This window comes from Anoplophora glabripennis, unplaced genomic scaffold (genome assembly GCF_000390285.2).
Source record: "Anoplophora glabripennis isolate ALB-LARVAE unplaced genomic scaffold, Agla_2.0 scaffold1247, whole genome shotgun sequence".
Taxonomy (NCBI): Eukaryota; Metazoa; Arthropoda; class Insecta; order Coleoptera; family Cerambycidae; genus Anoplophora; species Anoplophora glabripennis.
The window spans coordinates 22,230-46,991 of NW_019417328.1; the positions used below are offsets into that span (position 1 = coordinate 22,230).

At 32.0% G+C, this 24,762-nt stretch overlaps 1 protein-coding gene across 1 annotated transcript in view; it reads left to right on the plus strand.

The window, feature by feature from the left end:
- The first annotated feature begins 363 nt into the window (after nt 1-363).
- Nucleotides 364-24,762, plus strand: part of LOC108916080 (cadherin-86C-like) — a 34,597-nt gene continuing 10,198 nt past the window's right edge. The window contains exons 1-2 of the mRNA XM_018722278.2: nt 364-990; nt 10,019-10,283. Coding sequence (XP_018577794.1) covers nt 364-990; nt 10,019-10,283 — 892 coding nt within the window. The remainder of the gene's footprint in view (nt 991-10,018; nt 10,284-24,762) is intronic.

Genomic DNA, 24,762 nt, shown 5'->3' on the forward strand with positions numbered 1-24,762 from the left:
GCAGATTTGGTGCATTACATTATTATTATTATTATAAATAATAAATTAAATAAAATTGTTTTAGTGAAAATTCATAGAACATTCACAAATTTTGACATAGAACCTTTTTAGGTGGTCATTTCGTACTCGGCTCCATTCCGCCACCTAGTACAATTCAATTATAATCTTCTTTTCCTTTAATTACTGCGGTTGGTTAAACTGACAAGAAAAAAAAAGCAAATTTAATGGGTCAACAATCAACTTGAACCCTGCACGAAACACGACTATTTACCCTCATATAATATAAAACAGAAAGAAATAATTGATTGGGCATTTCCAGAGTTGCGTGTGAAAAGTGGCGGCTTTTCCCGGGCACAGTGCGCGATGCGCTGGCTGGCTCTCGTGTGCGGACCCCTTCTGGCTGCAGCCGTGCCGCGCTTCGACCCCACGGCCCTGCTCCAGGACGTGCTCATACCCGCCGACGCCGCCGTCGGCAGCGTCGTCTACAGGTTGAGGGCGACCGACCCCTCTTTCGACTACCCTCTGGTGTTCACCGTCCTCGGCCAGTTCGGCACCGTCTCCGTGAACAGTCTCAACTGCACCAAGTTCAATTCGGTATGTCAGGCCAACGTGATACTCAGGAGAACCCTTGAAATAGGCCGATTCTACGACTTCGCCGTGCAGGTGGAGAACCAAAAAGGAGAAACGGCGCAGTTGGATTGTTCTTTTCGAGCCACCAACGCCACCACTCCTCTGGAGAAGATTTTTCCAGGCGCGCCCAGCGTGTTGATGATCTCGGAAAGTGCCAGGAGGAATACGGATCTGGGCAGGATCCTAGCCAAGGGGAATCCGAATAGGAATAGGCCTGTTCTATTAGAGTTGTGGGGGTCGCCCCAGTTTGGTTTGCGCCAGAAGCAAGTGACTGATAGAGACACCGAGGGCACCATTATGCTGCTGAGTTCGTTGGATTATGAGACCAAGACTGTGCATCATTTGACCATTTTAGCTAACGTGAGTATCTTTGTTTAATTTCTTTGAATTTTCAGGAATTATTTATTTCAAACTTGCTTATACATTGAACTAGTAATGCAGGTCCTAGAGTAACTTCGAGACAAACAAATAAAAGCTATATTTTTCCTAAAATGATTTTTATAAGCTCTAAAATTGTCAAAGTGAAACTATACACTGAAAAAAATTTCACTCAAATTCACTAAATACTCGTTAATGTATCAATTTCTGTCCACAACAGATTGGGTGTTTTCACTCTATGAGTATGAGTACAACTAAAATTTTATTTTATTTATTTATTTTATTTAAAACTATTGCAACAGAAGTGAGTGAATTTTACTCAAATCCGAGTTTCTTCTAATTATAAAGTGAGTGACTTTTGACTCCATTCTGAGTATGTAAAACTAATAATAATTAACAGTTGACTTTTATCTCTAATATGATTTAAATTTAACTATTATTGATTAATTTTGTACCATGAAAATTTCCAAGGGGGCAGCGACCCAGAGCCCCACCACATCAGCCGCCGCTGTACCGATCCACTGAAAAGGTGACAATACACAGGGTGTCTCACCACGAACTCCATCGATGGATATCTGGGAAACCGCTCAAAAGATTTGTTTGAAATTGTGGTGGTGTGATACGGGCCGTGGGGCTTACCAACCAAATTATTTTCAAGGTCATCGAACTTCCGGTTGTACCGGAAGTTGATACTAGCTTTCTTATTTTAAATGGAGCTCCCTGTATATTATTGCATTTTTGGAAAGATCATTTATTTTTAAGTTGAAAACATAGCACTCTCCATACTGAGGATTGACCCTTTCCGAGATATTTTAATTTTTAGGTAAAAATTGACAGATGCAGATTATCAGCAAAATTTACACGGATACACAGGTTTATTTTTTTGTGCAAATTGGACATTTTGCCACTAACAGCCTTCACCTTCTTCTCCTCACAACAGTTACCTTGTTATAGCTGTTTTACATTGACAATTTATTCAATAATAAATTGACGAAGTTCTTCATGAATTAATTCACGAATTTATTGGTAAACAGTGTGGTTTTACACTGCTACAGACTTTGCCAAGTTTTTTGACACATGAATCAGTTCTACCAACGAATCAACCTTTCCACTCACAATTGTAGTGATACAACAACGGTACCGTTTTGACACATATTATATAAATATTAGTTTTTGTAAGTAACAAATCAGTAAAAACAATGCAAAACTAGTACGACGCCACACAATTATTTACATATTCCAATAACATAACCTTATTACTGATCGCGCCATTATTCTATGGCTAGAAATTGGCCTCAATGATTTGGGATCGAGGGGGATTATCCCTCTTTATCCTGCCTCATCTCGTGTAGGCCTGGACAGCCTTCGTAGGTGGGCCCCATCCGTCGTCTACCCCGACCGCAAATGCGGCCGGTGTAGGCGCTTTGTGGGACCTCCTTTTGTCCTGGCTGGGCCCCGCCGGCTAGGGCCCTTTCTTCTGGCGCTCTTCTTGCTTCGCCGGCTCGTCTGTGTAAACCCCGGGGGTAGTGTCATGTTTATGTGTGGTATGGTTGGGTAGGGTAGTGCGGCTATGCAGCCTGGGATGCGCTTTGCTAAGGTGGCCCTTAGGCTAGCGCGGGAGGGGAGGGGTAAGGAGGGTATTGGGAGTGTGTATGTGTGTGTGTGTCGTTGTCTTCGTTTCTTGATCCTGGCTGTCTCTGAAACAGAAAAGGTTAGCGGGCAGGGGGGGAATATTACTGATCTGAGGCTGGAAATCTGTTGGGTTGGTATTCATTATTCATGAAGTTATTTGACAGCAGATTTGGTGCATTACACTTGTACAATGTCTTGATGAAGCGACTTCTTGAATTAATTCATCAATAAATTGTCAATGTAGCTATTAGCAATTTTTTGCAACAACTATTTGATGACCAGTGCCAACAATGAAACGTTTTTACGGCCGCCTCGCCCACCAGACTTATATGTGCTGGATTAATTTATTTGGGAGACAATAAAAATAGAGTATATAGTACTCCAGTAACAACAAAGAAAAATTGTATGCATAGAGTAAAGCAAGCATTTGAGCATCTATGACCGGATTCTATTAGAGCAGCGACCCACAAGGAACTAATCTGAAGGTGTGAAAAATGTTTAGTAGTTAATCTGTGACAGTTGTCATGTTGATTGTTACCTGTCACGGCCAACCTAAAATTTACGAAATAAATAAAAAACACTTTAGGAAAAGAAAATGTTTATTCGTAAGCTGATTTTCTAAAATATACCTTCTGCAATGGTTTTAAAGAAATACTAATTTATTATTTACACAATTTTTCAAAAACCATAAAAATTATAGATAATTTAAAAAATAAATTATCCTTATAATTTATTTTGTGTGTCTCCTTAGACACTGTTTCATTAATTTTTACAGAAGTGTGTAGTATTTACAAGTAGAGAAAAAAAACTGAGTATCCCTAATACTGATATTAATATGATAAAAAATGGCGAATGCGCTAGTGTACCCCAGTAAGCAATAATTAATATACGTAAAATACTGTTAATCTTTTGATCATCTTCTATCAAAAATTATTTTAGCTTAATGTTTTCTTATAAAGAAACAAAAAAAAATTGAATATGGTCAAAATTCTTGAATTATGAAACTGAAATGGAATTTATTTACAAATGTGAAACAAAATGTATCAAAATTAAATTAATCTCAATGTGAAAATATTAATCGAAAAAATGTCGTAAACCATTAACATGTCATTCGATTGTTAAAAGAATGAAATGAAACAAGAGCATATTCTGTACACTTCTTACATTAGTGTGCTGTTGGTTGCTCGTTAAATGACTGTTCACAGTAATAATTTTAGTTTGCTGTGATGTCAAAAATACTACCAGTTGATTTTCTTCTTTATTATTTAAGAAATTTGAAATTTTAATTTAGTCAGGTTTTCTTTACCTCGTATACTCGTACCTACTAAGCACACTGTTACCTTCCGCATTATTGCAGTTTTTCTGCCTCATAGCTTTCGCCTAGCCTAGAGCGAGAGTAATTTTAACATTTTTATCGTAAATACTTACATATTATATGTACATATGCCTACATATTTTTATTTCGGAGGAATTCAAATAATATTGACTTTTTATCAGATTTTATCGATTAAATCGACGAAGACAATGATGTTTATTGTCATGGAAATTTATAAGTGATAGAGATAAGAATAATACGTACAAAAAAGTTAAAAGTTATCTCAATTAAAAATACTTTTTTAAAACAGTTTTAATATCACATCTTTGAATTTATTAAGTTTTAAATTATTTATTTGATTGTATTTATTTTTTTCGTTAGTATTGTTTTTAGTTTAATTTAATACAATAATATGCTGCTTTAATAAAATAAAAAAAATATCATAATCTTGATACCAGTAAAAATCACAAAATTGAATTTTATTATATTTTTGATTTGTCCAATATTACGTACACCAGGTATATTTTAAATATTTGTGAAAATATAACCACATGAATTTAAAATATGTCTTAAAAATACGCAAAAATTTTTTCTCATTCACTCACTCATTTTTCATTCGATCAAATTAAAAAACATTTAAATGTTTGCCGGATAGAGAATAGAATAATAGAATAATTATTATATTGCTTACAGGGTATAACACTACAATGTGTCAAAAATAAAGGCGTGTTTTCCTGACTGAAAAAAAAGTTAAAGTGTCTCTAAATATTTTCTGAACAAATAGGGCTATTAAAACGAAATTTTGAGGTACAATAGAAGAATAAGAAACATGTAATGTGATGCAATCTCAGCTCATACCAGTGGCGTAGATATGCTGGTTCTATAATGTTTGAATTGTAAATTTATTTAGATTAGAAATGTTTTGACTTTTGCGTAACATTTACCGTTTTGGTTCAAATGTTGCAATTCGTAGTGATAATACATTTAGTAAAATTTATTTAAATCGTTTAGAAAATGACGTCCATGCATCAAAATAATTTTCGATACAGCTTCATTCCCGTACTCTCTTTAAGATTGATGTATTCTGATAAATCTGCCGCTTGGTAAAGCGTCAATCATGATAATATTCAAGAAAGTTTCCTAATAAAAAATATTATTCTATATGCAGAATATGCAGAATAATAAAAAGTTATTAATTTTGTATAAATATGTTTGTTGTACGTAACTGAATTAAATTAATTATGAACATCATTAAGTATATTACGTAATAAGTGTTGTAAAAAGCATTTTACGCACGAATGGAAAAGTTACGCACGACGCCGCGTAGCGGCGAGTGCGTAATTGCATTACACCACGTATTACGTACTATACTTTACCTACGACCACTACTTTAAATATTTAAAAACACACCGTTTGCGATCAATGCAAGATTCCTATTACGTCGTACGGTAAAAAAATCGCACAGCTTGGTAAAAAAATCGTACAGTTTTCCTAGCAACCGCCTAGCAACGGTCAATACAAACAGTATTGTATTGACCGTTGCTAGGCGGTTGCTAGGAAAACTGTGCGATTTTTTTACCGTACGTAATAGGAATCTTACATTGATCGCAGACGGTGTGTTTTTAAGTATTTACAGTAGTGGTCGTAGGTAAAAATATTTATTAACGGAAATTTTACTTTTAGAAGAAACAAAGAACAATTTGAATAGATGTTCGAATTGATAACCATTCTCTTGAATACAGCATCTTATTCTATCTTCAAATGATATTCTCAGATTCCTTAGGATATCTGGGATGATTGTGGCAAATGCATCTCTAATCCTTCCCTTCATATCACCGCAAGTAGTAGGTGGAACACTGTGTACAAAATTTTTTATATAGTCCGAAACAAAGTAGTAGTATTATAATCATTAACAAGACCTAAATTTTTTGCCGAATCTTTAAACTCTATATTATCATCATTAATTTTTATCATCAGTCTGTCCAGTAAGTTAGCTCTAATATTATTACCACAGAAAAGCAAGGCAGCAGATTTTTTTGGGTTTATTTTTAACAAATGATTTTTAGACGCAGATTCTAAGTTACATAAATCATTATTAATCTTAAAGTTAGCATGGACTACTTCAGAGGGATTAAAATAATAGTAAAGCTGTGTATCATCCTCATACATATGATATTTACAATAAACCAGCGATTTAATAATATTTAAAGTGTAGATAGAATACAGCAACGGCAATAATATACTTCCTTGTGGCACACCAGACAGAATGACAAGAGGTTGTGAAAACTTATTATCGAGTGACACTCGCTGCTTCCTATCACAAAGAAATGAGGTTATTAGCGGTGTTGCGGTATTTGTAAAACCTATATAATGAAAAATTGAATTGAGTATATCGCGATTAAGAGTGTCAAACGCCTTACTATAATCCAACAAGACCAGTACCATAGCTTCACTATTATCTCTTGACTTAAAAATATCATCAGTCAAATCAGAAAGAGCACTTGAACAGCTATATCCACGCCTAAAACCAGATTGTTGGTATTTAGAAATGCAGTAATTTGCATTTCCATAACTTTTTCAAGAATCTTACTCAATGCGGGTAAAATTAAGATCGATCGAAGATGGGTAGGCTCTGTTAGATTATTAACCTTAGGAAGAGGAATGATATTTGCACATTTCCAGGATTTAGGAAAATAAGACTGATCTATACATGCATTAAAAGGTATAATATACGGGCAACAAAACGGGTATAAGTGTTATATTTAAATTATCACATCCAAATGCTTTACATTTCATATTTTTAATTATATGCATTATCAAATTATCAGTTATAGTGTATAAACGAATCATCAACTATTTTATTATTTTTATACAAATTTATTAGTTCAGGCGCAACAGTATTGCATGATGATTCAATGAAGTATTTTTTTAACTTATCAACATCCCTTAAATTTTCAGGTACATTTATATCTTTTCTTTTGCATATATTTAATTTTTTCAATTCATCCCATTTGTCTTTAGCATTACAGTTTTGAAATTTGTAAGTAAGGTACGCTCTTTTTTCGGCCCTGATACCACAAGTCGTTAAATTTCTATACTGTTTATAAGAGGCCCAACCCTCAGGAGATGTGGATAGACGATACTTTTTAAAGGCCTTATTACGTAAATTTTGCATTAACTTGTTATTATAAGTGAGCCACGGGCAATAAGTATTCTTGCGAGATTTAGTAACTTGCAAGAGAGCATGCTTGTCAAAATATTGTCATATATTTTATATACCTATTAAATACTCATAAATACACGCAGGCAAACCAACTCACATTAAAAATGCATTATTTAGTAAATATAACATTTATGGAACGTATTCCACATATTAAACGTTTATTATAATTACTTGTTTATACAGGGTGATTCACAACTTATCCAAAAAAAAATTGGGAATAGATGCGGCATGAGAAATGGAGTTAATAACGTAAAAAAATTTTTGTAAAATCTTTATAGTTTCCGAGAAAAAAATATTGAAGTTATAGTACATTCAACCACTACATAGCTGGACAACTGTAGTCTGTAGCGTCATTCACAAAACGCGTGGAGAGGCGTATGACTCCTAATACTGAAATCCGTCGTTACGGTAGTTTTTACCTGTTATCTGTGGTGTTTACAACAGTTTTTTAGTAGTTAGTGTCAAAAATGGTTTGCGTGTATAGCAACTCAGAGTTGATGAATATCGTTTTAATTTATAGTGAACCAAGACAACATTTGTATTATGGTGAAGCATTTGTGTTATGGTGAAGCAAGATATCATTTGTGTTAGTTCGTAGAAAGTGAGTAAGACGAACCAAATGTGTTTACACGTTTGTGGATAAAATTTTGAACAATTGTTATTGTAACATCGGGTATGTCAAATGAATTTATTATTTAAAAACACAAATTAATTTTATTCGTAATTAATAAAGCATTTGAATTTGTCGATATAAAATAGGTGCTATAAAATTCTATTTATTTTTTCCTTGCGAAAGTTTTTGTCCGTTTTTATCACACCGCCATGCCGGTCGCATTGTGCCAGGTCAGGTTTTACAGTGGACCAGTTTCCAGTGCCGTGCAGAAGTGTATTTTTAAATCAATTTCGAACTGCCCTTTTTGATTTTTTCTTTACAAAATTGTATTTGTAAGGGTCCCCTGTACATCCAGAATTTATTTTTTTGGATAAGTTCTGAGTCAACCTGTATTTAGTTATGTTGTAGTTTGTACAATTCACATTATTATCTACTTTTAATTATTTCTTCTTCGACAATATTATTACTATTAGCAAATTTATCTTTGACCCTGTAAATATTTTATTTGCTATGTCGGCAACGTTTGAATCTTTTTAATGCGATTAAATATGCTAATTAACCAAAATGGTCACAGAGGATCGATGGAAACGATATCACGTGTATTTGTAAAGCGAATTCGTACTTTTCCCTAATTTGTTTGGTGATGAATTTAAAGTCACATTTTTGGCAACTGCTATTAACTCTGGTGGTGACACCTGAATATCATCACCACTGTCCATTTTAAATATTTTTTAATATAATATTTTAGCACTTGTAGGTATTAAAACGAATTTCACTTTTATCACAATAATAAATAAACAACTATCGTCATGGAAACGACTTTTTAAGCAATTAGATTGTAATGTTAGGAATGCATTAATAAAAATTTCTTAGTTCATATTATTTACTTAATTTGAATACTATTTTTTATACATTGATGACACAAAATTTGCTTCAATATTTATATTTGTTCAGAAGGTTCTTAGAAACGAAACATTTTTTTTTAATTTCAAAACACTCCGTATCTCAATAAGGAAGTCTGCAGGGGTAAACATCTATACAAGAAAATGTTTGAAAGGAGAAAATTCTCCTCATTTGATTCTACCCTGTACATGATAAAAAAAATAATTATTTCGTAGAACTTAACCATCTAAAATAAAATTAAACAGTGTAATTGCTTGATCCTGAACAACTGAAATTATTGTCAAGTATTTACATACTCTAAGTAGGTAATTCAATTTGAATGTCAATGAACCATTAATTACCATCGTATTTTTTTATCTTGTTTTAAACTTAATCTGAGATGACAAAGCTTTTATTTAAACAGTTTACGTTATTTTTTTTATAGCGTCGTAATTTATTGTGTTTAATAATGTAAAATAATTATAATCTAAGGTCAACAGATAATAATACCGTGTAAACAAATGTGAATTATAACGAACAAAAAATACATTTCTTTTAAAAATTTAAATAATGATTTTTCGTTGTTTTAGAAAAAAAAATTATTAAGGTCGTATATTCACTGGACTGACCCTTTTGGTGCAAAGGGTTATTTATTTATTTACATTTTCTTTTCAATGTGACAGAGACACCCCATTAAAAAAAAGCTAATAAAACGCCATAAATAAATAATTACAGATATATTCTTCCTTACTTTTCTTATTTTTAAAATAAAAATATAAAATATTATAAGTATCATTCACGGATTTATCGAGTTGAAACAGCTGATAACTGGGTGAGTCGGTGAATCGTCAAACACCAAAACTCAGGAATGGAGTCTACATATCAAAATAATAAAAAAAAACTCAAATTAAGTTATCCGATTTTCATTTGTTTTCAAATTATAATGTAATTACAAATTTTAAACATTTGTAATCGGGTATGCCATGTTCCAAGTTCAAAAATAGGATATATTTGTCGGTATAATTTTATATTGCAGTAGTTTAACATTTGACACATTTTACACTTTTACTTTGTCATAACACTTATCTCATTGGATAAAAACTAATATAAATTTAGTAAGGTATGTATTTCTAATTATAAAAGATTTCATTTTGATTTTAACAAATTTAATTACCTAAACAATGAATGGTAATTTGGTAAACCAGTTGTACACTATAATATAAATTAGCAACAAATTATTTTATGAAATTTCAAAACTAATCGAAATAAATATTTATAGCCTAACTCACTTGTTAATTACTTTAGCTACAGCACTTAACTAATATCTTTTTTACGTTTTTTTTAGGACCCATGGACAAATATAGAAGAAGACACCCGAAACATAGCAGGATGGCCTTTACTAGTGGCAGTCGAAGACGAGCAAGATACCCCACCAGTGTTCACCATAGCACCCCCAACCACGACCCTTAGTCCAAGTCTGACTCCAGGTGATCTAATCCTCAGGGTACACGCTGAAGATGGCGACAGGGGAAGCCCAAGAGACATACGATACGGACTTGTCGCCGAGGGAAATCCTATGGCCAAGTTTTTTAACATTACCGAAGACAAAGGTAAAACAACTGTGATATTAATAAATTTTCGAAACTGTAGTGATTTCATAATCAGCTTATAAACTCGTTTGGAACAGATGACGATTGTTCTTAGAAATACATCGTTATTTCTCATAAAAAAGGCTGTCCATTTTTTTATGCATATGGGATGGAAATGTGTAACTAGAAAGTCAACAAACATTCTAAAGCCTAAAAAACCTATGAGCAAAAGACTTAGGTGAATATAATTATTACATAATTGTTATTTTTATATTAATAAATAGAACAGTCTCCTCAATTTGTTCCCTTATAGTTTCCGGACATCCTGTATAAGCTGTTTTTAAATATCGGGTGTCCTAAAATTAACGTCAAAGGACAGCGTGACATGACTGATAGTACAGGGTTATTAAAAATGGAAAGAACAACGCGTTTTCATTGTTGCGCAATATTTTAAAAACAATGAAGGTTTGGCAGCTGCATTTTTAAAAAAATATATAGTCATAATACTTGTTTAACTTCATCAACTGTGAAAAAATTAATTGAAAAATTCAGAGAGAATGGATCAATTGGTGATCTTAAACACTGTGGCCGTTCTTCAACAAGTCGTTAAACGCAAATCATCGAAACAGTTCGTGAGAGTGTTGCTGAGAGTCAAGGAACATCAATGCAGCACCGTGGCCCATAATTGGACATTTTGAGAAGCTTTCTACATCAGCGTACCTACCTATTCTTACGAAAGATTCACAGATTCAGTACAATTGACTCAAGCAAAATCATCTTCAGCAAGGAAACTCATTTTCATCTTGATGGCTTCGCATTTGGGGTTTAGAAAATCCACGAGTGATTGAGAAATAAATGCATCAACACCGTGTCACTGTTTATTGCGGATTTTGGGCAGGAGCCATCATCGAACTATTCTTCTTAGAAAATACGGCTAGTCAGGCAGTAACATTAATGGTGCTCGCTATCGTGACATGATAATCCAGTTTTTTTTGTGTCTAAATTGCAAGATATGGATGTAGATGACATGTGGTTTTAACAAAACGGTGCGCCACATAACATAGTTCGAGAAACAATTCAATTACTGCATGAGCATGAGTAATTTTCTGGTCGTGTAATTTCCCGTTTTGGTGATCAGAATTGGCCTCCCAGATCATGCGATTTAACGCCGTTAGACTTTTTTCTTTGTTTTTTTTTTTTGATGTCCAAGGTTTATGTCAACAAGCTCACGATCACCCACGCCTCGAACGAGGAAATTGAACGCTGTATCAACAAAATTCAGTCCCATTTATGCAAAATGGTCATGGAAAATTTCGACAAAAGGAGAGCGTATGTGCCAACAAAGCCGTGGGGGCCATTTAGCTGATATGCTATTCCATACATAACCCTATCTGAAGCTCTAGGAATAAAAGAAAATACAATTTTTAAAAAACCTATGTTTTCAGTCAAAATTACTTCTTACGTGAAATTTGGAACACCCTTTAGTATACTCTATGATTCACGATTACAAAATAAGAAACTTTAAAAAATGTACGATTGTTTTCTGTTTTGGGACTAATAATTTGCAAATTTTGGTTATTATTAAGATATTTGAAAATACTTTGAGGAAAAAAACGTTATCTACATGGATTTGAAAATACTGAGGACATCATAGTATTACACTTTTCTTTCAATCCAATTTTTCCCGGCGTTACACACTACATAACGTTATATTTAGAATCTCGTAACATCAACCCCCACTAATAATAGCTTAATAAGCATGGAAACCTTATCACTCACAAAATTAGAACTCAATTATCTTCCGTTATTAATGGTTGAACAATTAACATCAATTTCTGACATTTCGACCTGCACCACATTTAAAATTTCAAATGGTCCTAGATTCGCCACCAAATCGCATGATAAAACTCCAATGCTAATCGCAGTAATTACAGCTTGCCATAAATACTGGGTCAACGTATACTGACGACAAATTGGCGCAATGAGTGTGATCCTGTCAGAAAAATAGGATTTCCAAAATACTAAAAAATATCTCTCGTGTTGATACTAGAACTCGAACAAGTTTTTGTTTCTCTGGAGATTTCAATTTTCTTTTTGTAATTTTTTTTAAATGAAATTAAGAATTTGCAGTTCGATTCGCTGTTGCTTAGTGTAATTCAAATGTGATGATTTATTATTTAATGCGTGAAATGTACATAGTATTGAGAGAGTCTTCGCCTTATTATTTTTAATAAAGTTCACTACATTGTATGTTTACCACGAAGGAATTACTTGAGTTAACCAAGATAAATGAGGCGTAAGATTGGAAAGGAAGCAACCTCTTGTAAATTAACAGCTTTAGACTACTCTTGATGATAAAGTCGTAAGTGTCGTGAGTAACTATAAAGGCATCTCAAACTTATGGATACAAAATAAATCGATATCCAATACTTCTTGAAACACTTTAATATGAAAATTGCTTAATAATTTCCAGCTACTCAGGTTATTGTCCTTAACGTCCGTAATAATTTTAAGAAAAAAATAATTGTTTTCTTTTACGCTTTGAATGTATTTAAATATTAACGCTAAAGAAATTGATAATACATACTGTATTTATTCAAAAATAATTAAAACCAATAACGGTGTTAAAAAATATATCGTAGCTATCCAAAACTATGAAGATAGTTAATTTATATATGTACATGCCTTGGTCAATTTGTTGCTCCTTTACGTTCTACAGGGTGTTAAAGTTGAAAAATATTTTCAATTTTTTGCTATATTTTAAGTATGTATGGACCGATTGTTTTGAAAAATTGTAGTTTAACGTTTTTTGAGGTGGCAAATACGAATATGCAAACAGTGTTGGTGTTACGTCTAGGGGGCGCTAGTTATACTATCCTATCGATGTAAAAACATCTGTAACTTTTTGTATTTTACAATTAAGAAGTAAGAGAATATATTAATAGAAATTCCTCGCACCGTTGGATTGGACGCGGTAGGAAAGTATGTACCTTGGCCTGCACGTAACTCTGATTTAAATGCGCTGGATTTTCCTTTTGGAGCTATCTTAAATCTCTAATTTACAAAGACATTGTTAACAGTCAAGAATAACTGTGAACAAATATTCAAGAATCAGTTTATATTATCAAACAACATAGAACTTTATTTAACATCAGACAAAATTTTAATAAGTGCATTGAAGTCGCTGGTGGTTGCTTTGAGAAAACTTTATGATTAATAATTTGTTAAGATATGCATAATAAAATTATTCAGGCTTGGTATCTTATGACCTGCTAATTTTCTAATTTAATTTCCGCCGAATCTCAAAAACTTAAAATGTCTGTATCCCGAAAACTGTTGAGTTTAACAATTGCTAACAAGTATACTTTTTTTAAAATTGAACGTAGTTCAATAATTTCTGGTTAAAAAATTCAAAATTGTAAAATACAAAAAGTTAGCCATATTTTTACATCGGTAGGACAGTATAACTAGCGCCCCCTAGACGTGACTCCAACACTGTTTGCATATTCGTACTTGCCACCTCAACAAACGTTAAACTACAAATTTTCAAAACAATCGGTCCATACATACTTAAAATATAGCAAAATATCGAAAATATTTTTTCAACTTTTTAGTACGATATCCATCCGATTGGCGTTACAAGAATGTTTGTAATTTTAGATATTTTCCAATATCGATGTTGTTGTAGACATTGAAAGTAGCTCTGAGCATCGCATAAGTTGACCATAATGAAGAAGATTTCATACCTACTTCATTTTTCGAATACCTGTGCAAAAAGTACAGAAAAATCCTACAAGTTCACATTTTTTACAAAATTATCTGCCCCAATATAGGGTTTCTGGTCGAGACTTCTCGAAGCGAGAATTCCCGGGAAATCTGGCCTTACTGGAGACGAGAAAAAAGTGTCGAGAAATCGAGAAATTTAAAAATCACGCGCGTCTTAAGTTCTTGACTGGAGTTCGTTTCGTTCATGCGTTCAATTCGTTTCTCGACAAATAACTGAGCGGTTAAAGTGGTTTCTCTACCAGCTCATGATTTATTTATTTTAAGTTTTTAAGGCTTTAGTTTACTTTGATGATTTTTTTTTTACTGTACAGGGTGATTGACTATATTTTGACCCCCCCTTTAACTTTTTTGTTTTAAGAGTTATAAAACAAATGTGAAATACAAAAGTTGCACGATTTTTTATGATGTTTTCGAAAATGATAGTAGAAAAACAAATTAAATTCAAACAAAATGGCCGCGGATGTTAACTTTGTTAATTTAAATGGAACACCCTGTATATTTTTACATATTTGGATAGAACGTTCCTTGTCGAGCATAGTCATATAGGGTTTGTTGGGACCATCTCTAATAATAGGCGATATAATATTAAAAAACGAAATATTGTTTTTTTATTAAGAAAATAAGACATATTGTAATTGTTAGACCTCTTTCAGGCATTTCTGCCTTTTTACCAATTACGTAAGGATTTAGATTTAGTTGTAATATATTTTGACATATCGGACATTGATATAGTCCAAAATGCGTATAGGTATTTTAAGTAAATCTCACTAATTAGACCGTGTGAGGCCAATTACTCATGGACAATCTTATATATGGTAGGTCGTGACAGTGACAGGTAGTAATGTCATGATAAAATTGTTATTGTTTGACAGTTTGTATTAGTATTTAATTAAAATGGGTTACACAGAAGTAGAAAATTGAAATATTATTAGGAATTAAAATAAACTATGGAGAATATCTTAACTACTCTATCTTAATTCCTATAATATTTAAATTTTCTACTTCTGTGTAACCCATTTTAAATAAATAATAATACAAACTGTCAAACAATAACAATGTTGTCATAATATTACCTGTCACTGTCACGGCCTACCATATAACATTGTCCATGAGTAAATAAGCCCTTCACGGACTAATTAGTGCGATTTAGTTAAAATACTTATACCCATTTTGGACTATATCAATGTTCGATATGTCAAAATATATTGCAAATAAATCTAAATCCTTACGTAATTGGAAAAAAGGCAGAAATGCCTGAAAGAGGTCTAACAATTACAAGATGTCTTATTTTCTTAATAAAAAAACAATATTTCGTTTTTTAATATTATCTCGCCTATTATTAGAGATGGACCCAACAAACCATATATGACTGAGCTCGACAGGGAACGTTCTATCCAAATGTGTAAAAATATATAGGGTGTTCTATTTAAATTAACAAAGTTAACATCCGCGGCCATTTTGTTTGAACTTCATTTGTTTTTCTACTATCATATTCGAAAATTTCATAAAAAAATCGTGCAACTTTTGTATTTCACATTTTTTTTATAACTCTTAAAACAAAAAAGTTAAAGGGGGTGTCAAAATATAGTGAATCACCCGTACCTAGTTATAAGTCTGCGTAGAAATTTTATTATAAGCAGATACCTAATGTTGATGTTGATTATGAAAATATTTAGTTCCTGTTCCTTTAGTTGATTATTTTATTTTTGTTTTGTTAATTAAAAGATTGTGATTATAAGGGAGAAATTAATAGGAAGAACACTTCTGTATCTTTAAATTAAAGCTTGTTTTTTTAAGATTTCTTCCGTTAAATTCCTTATTTACTATTTATTTAATTAAAAGACATGCATGATTAATGATTATTAATAATTATTATTGGAAGAAAACTACGATTCAAAAACATTGAAATAAACATAAGTATATTGAGTGTTTAATAAAAAAACAAGTTAAAGGTTTTTAAGAAGAAACTCAAAGTTTAATTTAGTTTTGTTAGTAGAAGTAGAAACATAAGTAATTAATAAAAATACTGAATAAATAATAAATGTTAATGATGATTGTTAAGTATAATAGCATGTTTATATTTCGCACTGCAATACCAAAATTATGACTTTTTTAAGTTTTAGAAATTTCTCGAGATTTCGAGAATTCCCGGGAATTTCTAGTCGAGAATTCTCGAGACCCGAGAAAAGAAATAGGCCGAGAAATCAGAAACCCTAGCCCCAAATAAACAAGTTAAGTTATTTACTTAATAACGCTCGTCTCATAACAGCCACAGACGACCTGATGAAATTATTATTCATGCAAGAAGTATCATACAATTTTAATAATATAAAATAAATAGCTTTGTATGCTACTATTATGATAAAATTAAAATTGATCGGCGAAATAATTAGTGTTTAAGTTGGCAGTAAAGAAAATTAAATGCCTTGGCTGCTTTAATAGACTCGGCTACGCCTCTTCTATTAAATACCAGCTACGGCATTAAATCTTGTACTTTACTGCCTCGTTAAACAAGTACCTATTTTTAATGTCGTTACAAATTAAATGTTGAAGAAATGGCATATAAGCTGTCAAAAAAATTTCGAATTAAATAAGGGCGTTATAGGACATCATTGGTCGGCGTACATCGCTCGGGCCAGTTAGGTACACTGTCGACCTCGACACTTTATTATCCTTGTAACACCCTAAATACCTTAATTACTATAAATAAATTAAAGATATGTACTGCTTTAAAGTCGGTTAAATATTATACAAGTATTTAGGTATAAAATATTTGTTCTTAAAATTGTATTTATTTATAAGTTTCTAATAACTAACTGCTTCATCAGAACACATTATTTAATAAAAAAAAATGTAAAGAAAATAATCGCTATGGTCCTTGCTATCAATGTTCGTAAATATGTTTTTAAGAATATGTCGTCAGAAATGGAAAGCGAATTTAAATCAAGAATTACTCAATCACATACGAAGGTAAGATTTTATCACCTTCATGTTACTCCACCGAAGGTCACTATTTGTCATGGACGGAAAACCCTCAAAGGCCACTGAATATGACTTCATCTTTATTTATAAAAGCAACCAAATTTTCGCATTTAGGCGTACGTAATATCGACCCGAGTGGACTGTTTCGTGCTAGATGTAGTGATATGCAGCTTCCGGAAGGGCGAGTGCCCCCAGACGTCCATTACAACTGGGGATTTATTCAAATCAGATCCCCCACCTCACACGTGAACAAGGATTTGAAAGTGAAATAAGGGCTTCGTGAGTAAATTCTGCGGCCATTTTGTCTGTGATGGAATCGCTTTGCGTGGATAAGTGGATTTTCCGTTACGAAGACTGGAAAATAGTATTACATGACGCTTGACAAATTGTTATGCTAATTTTCTCTGCAGGCGTTATATTTTGCACTTTGAGGAAATTTCCTCTTTACGAGCTTGAAGGCTACTTCAAAAAAAATCAAGGACGATTTGGAACAAAAGTACGAAAGTATTTATAGCTATTATTGTTTCGTTTATCGGAAATAGCTTACGTATGCAAAAATAAAGGCAGGTCAAGTATAATGTTAAATACATGGAAAAAAGTATATAAAAAGTTTGCATAATTGTAGCATCCCAAGTAACAATTTATGAAAAAGCCTTGTACAGGGTGGTCCCGAGATAATGGGCCAAAATTCATGGTAGATTCCCGAAACAAAAATAATACATCAATATGCGGATGACACGCAAATCTATCATTCATTTGCGAGTAATGAAATTAATATGTAATGCGGTTGATAGAATTAATGCTGATTTAAAGTTAATGTATAACTTTTGTATTGCTCATAAACTTATTCTCAATGAAGCAAAGACACAGTTACTTTTATTTGGTGACCAGAGACAAATAATTAGAGTGCACCCTGATTTTCAGATATTTTTAAATGGTAAAATAATAAAACCTCAAGATAATTGTAAAAACCTGGGCGTATATCTAGACGTTATCTTAAGGTTCCAGAGTCATGTTAACTATTTGGTTAAAAAGTCTTTTGGGAAATTGAGGTTACTTTATATGCATAAAGACTCTCTTTGCAAAGAAATTAAATTAAAATTATGTGTGTAACACCATGTTATCAAGAGTCTCAATGGCTCAAATTAAGCGAACAGTATGATCTACGTTTGTCCTCCCTGATGTATAAAGTAAATAAAAACAAATATCCTGCATATTTACATGACAAGCTTGTGAAACGTAATGTTATTCATGGCCGCACCACAAGATTCCGGAATCTGAATACTGTCCCGAGGCACCGCTATGCCGAGTATTCAAAATCTTTTTCCTGTCATGCCGCAAAGCTGTATAATAGAATCGATATTAATATTAAAAATGCCCCCCTGTATCATCTTTTCGCAAACGTCTAAAACAATTCATTTTATCACAAAGAACTATGTAGTTGTATTAGCTGATGTTGTATTATTATTTATTTAGTTACGTTAGTTTTTAGTTATTTTTTTGTTATACTATGTATTTCCAATTACTTATTTTTCTGGTGGTTACGTGGAAGAGCGAGTAAAATCGAACGGCGCCACCAGTTTGCTTAAATCTTTGTTATAAATTAGTCAAATCTACCTAGAAGTTTAGGCAGATGTTTATTAAAATCTTTATAAAACATAACTATTATAACGCAATAGAACCATTGGATTTCGACAACGGCTCCTTCTTTATGTCGTATTCCGTTTTGACCATGCGTCGTCTATTTTGACCTATGTTTTTGGAAGAACTTACAATACAATTATTTCATTACTTATCTGTGTAAAAAACTTTACTTTAATACAAACAAATTATATTAACTAGGCTTTATAATGTTGATAATCAAATCGTCGATTATCCGAAAAAAACATTTTTTATAAAATATAAGAATTTTAATAAAAGTGAAAACATCGTGAGGGGTACAGAATTAGATTTAATTTTATATGTACCTATATTTCAAAAGTAATCTGTTTGTCTTTGAAAATTTTGACGCAATGAAAACTTATTGTTTCGCTGTAAATTTAGCTTTTAATGGCACCATGAAAATGTAAATAGTTACAGTTTTATTAAGCTCTTATGGCTTGCCCAGAGGTAACATACTAAGTTCTTCATAAATGGAATAAGTTTTATAATAGCTTTAAGTATTTACCTTTGACAATATTCTGAAGACCGTTATTCGTTGAGCCGTTTCTGGGTTTATAATCCTCCTATGATTACTGTCACAGAAATGTAGATTTATCAATAGTTTTATAAACATCCTATGAATGTCGCGTAGATTATTAAAAAACTTAAATTTGTATTTAGAATTTTTTACTATACCTAATTAATATAAGAAACACGACTAATTACAAATTGCAACAACCACCAAATTGTATTCAAATTGATGTATTTAACTTTACTACAGTTTTATTAATATATTCACTTTCTATTTTGCTATAGGATACACATAATTTTGTTAAATAAATACTAAAATATCAAAATTTCATAGCTCTCATAAGAAAATATTGTAGCATCGTTTTCAAATTAGTACTAAAATTTAGGTGCCACAAATTATGACATATATAAATTTTATTTAAACAATGATTACATTTTTTATTAGTTGTAAAAGCAATAGACATAAGTATAGTCAGAAAATATTACAATCTTGAAGTAAAACACAAACAGTATTAAATTGTAGCCAACAAACGAATTTAGAAAGCACTATTAAAGACAACTACTCATGTCTGCATAATGAATATCATATTACCATTTTGCAGTTAACAAGTGCGAATAAACAAGACAAGATTTTGACATCATATTGATAACCTCCAGTTTTTTAAGCAAATCCAATTATTATAATTTGTACAATTATTCACAACCGGAATAGATACCAACAACCTTAATACGTCTGCAAACGTCAGAACTAAAGCTGACCAATCTATTATAATAGAGGCGTAAAAGCCAGTGTAACCAAAATTTTTGGTGAGTTCTAAAACGTATCTCGATATTTTTTTAAAAATTTCCATAATAAATTTTTAATTAAAACAACATTGTGGTAAAGCATGTTTTAGTAAATAATTTCACAATAATATACTACTTTCTATTACAATCACAATATTATTAAATTTGCTGCTATAATACAGGATACCTCACAAACAGTGACCAAAAATGAAACCTCGTATTCTTTGGTGAATTTTAAGGAGGGTCTTTCGTATAAAGTGTTTATCTAGGACGCTTCGTTAAAAAGATACAGGGTGTTAAACATAAAAAAAATATTTTTAACTTTTTTAAATACTTAAAAACTATTAAGTGAAATAGTTTTAAATAGGGCAAATATATTTATATAAACATTGTCCAAAATCTGAAGCCTTTTTCTAAAATTTAAATACTCCAGTGGCGGAGATACAGGGTGGTATATTTTTCTAAATAAAATAATAATACGCCATTGCTTTACGGTAACAATCATGATATTTTCGGATTTGTCTTTCAATTTTCTACAAATTATGTTGAAGACTAATTTTCGAGTAAAACTTAATGATTTTATTTGAGTCAACTCAACAATACCTCCATTTCCACGAACATAGGCGCGACATCTTTTTAGTAACGAAAATGTAATTTGTTCGAAATTTATTGTTGCTTGAATCTGATGAAAAGTATATTTTTTCTTCTAAATGCTAAGGTATATTAATTTGTTTACTGTATACCAGTCGTTTAACAGCACCCCATAAAAAGAAATCCAGTGGGTTAAGGTCCGGTATTTTCTGTTCGTTTTTTAAGTTTTACTCGAAATTCAGGCTTTTTTCGAAAAACATAAGAAAGTAGTAATTTGAAGAAAACTGAAAAACGAATCCGAAAATATCATGATTGTTGCCGTAAAGCAGTGGCGTACTATTTTATTTAGAAAAATGTGCTACCGATATCATGTATCTCCGCCACTGGAACATTTAAATTTTAGAAAAAAGCCTACGGTTTTAGACACTGTTTACATAAATACATGTGGACTATTTCAAATTATTTCACCTACTATTTTTTAAATTATTTAACGAAGCGTCCTAGATAAAAACTTTATACGAAAGACACCCCTTAAAATTCACCAAAGAATACGAGGTTTCATTTATGGTCACCGTTTGTGAGTCACCCTGTATATTATTTTGTGGAATTCTACTAGAATGCTTTTTATACATTATTACAATTAATTATGACAGTCTTTTTGCACAAAATGAAATACGACAATGATATTTTTTATTATAAGGTTTTTATTTTGTTTATGTAGACTTAGTACCCACTAAGCTGCAGAAATGGAAAAATTAAATGCAGAGATCTAATTCGGTGGATAAGTGAAATTCAATAACAAGACAATACGTATCTGCGTCCTATTGCTATTAAACTAAAAAAAAAGTTTGCAATGATGTACTACAAATGTTCTAGATAAATAAATCTCAGGGTACATCAACTCGAATTCGGGAAACTTCATTTAATTTCTAATAGTAATAATGTGAATTAAACATGTGTTGTTTTTACATGTAACTATGGGAAATATATTAAGGAAAACCAAAAAAAATAGATACTAAAAAATTAAGTAAACTATACTATAAAATACATAAATTTTTCTTATTTACAATTTTGTGTGTCCATGTATTTCATTGTGTATATGTTTATGTCATTGTAGGTGGAACTGCGATCAATCTCAGTTTTGTTATGTCTAAGAACCCTGTACAGGTTTTCGATTACGCGTTAAACATTCCCGAAAATCAGTACAGTAAGTAGTTTGTCAAAAAGATAAACAGGTATTTTAAAGTTAGGTACCTATTTCGTAGACTAAACAATACAGATGATATTAGAATTGTTCCGTGTTGTTGAAGCTATCTTGTATGAAGATGAAATCTGATCAAATTAACGTTAAATTCTAGGAATATCACAAACAATTATGAATTTAGAATACTTTACTTAACTTAAATTTTAACATCACGTTTCTGAAAAGCGAAAAAATGAGAAATCTTTCCTTGATCAGTGGTACAGGTTTTTTATAATACTTTGTATACTTCAAGAGTTGCTCTCTTGGAAGGAAATAAACATATTTAGATTAAATTACCAAAACAGAATTTTACTCCCTAAATTAATTAAATCCTTTGAAAATTATTTTTAAATTTCATTTATTTTGAGATATCGCCGTCACATTTTTAGATATTTCAATGAAATTTGGCATATTAAATAAAACTTGATCTTTTTGCTAAATCGATTGCCATTTTAAATACTTCTTTACGATTCAGATTAATTTCCCTGTATCCAAATATCAGACACAGCCCTTAAAGAATGTAGTTCAGTGAAACAACATTCAAAGGCTGATATCTTATTGCGTCGACATTTGAATAGAGTTAAGTAGTCTAAATATTTAAAAATATTTAAGTAACACTATAAAATTAGCATAAGGCAAGGATACAGTTTAATTAGAATAGAAAATATCTCTAAATACTTGTTATTTATAACAGACAACAGAGGCAAAAATTTAAATATTTTTTTTCTGTGAAACGATGTATTTGGTTGTTTATTTGCAATAAATAAAACGATTTCTAACAACAAATCAGAATATAATAAAAAAACTACTTCTGGTATTCTTAGTGTTCCAAAAAATCTGGCCAAACCAAATTTCATTAAAATACCTATTTAAACAAGCAAGAATTATCTTAAAAAAATGGAATAAAAATTTATTTTTGTAGAGTGGTGCCTTTTTTCGAAAGAAAAATTGTACTAAATAGATTGATCCAAATAGGTTTATTTTCACCTATCTGAGAAAGCTACCCTTGAAGTATGGCTTATTCGCTTCCGCACACCCTGTGTTGTACACCGACTAAATGGTTATAAATATTTCCCTAGGTACTGAATTTAAAGTTGAGAATGCTCGATCCACTCTTTTATGTCTGGAGTAATATTCTGCATCTCTGCAGTGACCCACAACAGTTACAGTCGAACCTTGTAAAAAAGCAGGATTTTTACGTTCGGGCCTTTACTGAAAACGGTGAAGATAATTGAAATAACTGTGCATCAACTTCGTCAGATTTACCGCTAGTTGCGGTGAGCTGAGAATTCAACTGTACAGTGATTGAACGTTAAAGATCACGAACATATTTTAATTCCGGTTGCTTTTGTTTATTTAACTTTAAAACTCCAAACACTTTCAGTAGGTGGTTGAAGGGTTAAAAAGAAGAACTGTGAACGGTTGCGTGACTGCAACTTTTACTAGTAGAAAGTACGCGTGTCACCTACTCGGTTTACACCATACGCCTGTGTTTGCAATATAGCGATATTTAAATTGAATAATTCATGAAACGTACTATTTGTTTTTATCGCCTACCGACTGACCCATATTTTTATGAGATCAATATTTATTACTGCCCCATCAATCACTTAGGCGTCTTCTATTTTTCCATGTGGGTGGTTTTCTTGAATGCGGCTGTTGTTATTCCTGATACAAAGTTGTCCGATAAGTGACAAACCAACACAGTTATTGTTATTAATCACTCTGGTTATCATTCCACGAAAACCTTGGCTCTTCCAACAATATTAAAAGTGTTTCCAAGTATAGTGACCCCCTTACGACAATTTATTTTGGTTGAGCTAATTAGCCTAAGGCTTTTGTTAATCAAACTTGTCTCTCGCATATATTATCTTGATTAGGATGATGACTCTCAATATGTTGTATTCTACAGTGTGTCCATGTTAATTGTTTTTGTTATTATGGTTATATAGAACTTGAAATCTTACCATCCTATATGCTTAGACAAATTTTGGAGATATGAAAATATTCACGCGGTACTTTGAATTTATACCGCGAGCATTGGTTCTAAAATATATAGGATTTTAAGAATTCGAGAAAACGGAGGTTCTCCAATTTTTTGTCAGCGAACAGATATAGTCCCGTATTCGAATGCTAAACTCCTACAGGATGTTCCTTGGCCAAAATTAACACAAAAAATTCAAGTGCACTAAGGATCCTTACAAAGCTATAGTGGCTGGAAGATGGCCTGTCCACAATGATTTTTAAAAAATATCTATTTTCTAAACCAGTTAAGGTATCAGTACAGTCCGTACGATATTTATTGAGATAGAATTCCATGAAAAGAATAAGCCAATAAAGTTCTGTTATTGGAACTACTGTAACAATTTACCGCAGCAGGGGCGTGTCTTGACATTTTCCTCCAATGTCTTTCTACCTCGGATGTCCATTACTGCGACAAAAGCGTGCCTTGAAATTTTCTGCCAATATCGTTCTACCTCCAGTGTCGAATGCGGTTAATTCCAAGAAAGTGACTCAGGGGTCTTCTTGGAATCCTATCTAAATATCTAAATATTGTCCGAATCTGGTGCAGGTTTTTAGCTATTTATTGTATATATTTATACCTACACAGTCACAAAAAATTTTGTCTTTTAGATCAGACCCTTTTCCCTATGTATTTTGATGTTCTGGAAACGAATTTTAGGCTTTGGGTAACATCATCAATACTTATGTGATATGAAAATAATTCTGATTTTCAACGTTTTTGACATAAGAGACTGCGTATGAAAGGTTGAGGTACAGATTTTCAAGCTATGGAGATTCATCGATTGTCAATTGACTGTCAAGAGTGGTTAGAGCTCCATATTCCCAATGGAACTGGGTGTCTGCGCATCTCTACCTTCTGTCAAAAAACCTATAATGAACGGTTCAAGAGGATGAAAATCTTACTCGACAGGGTTT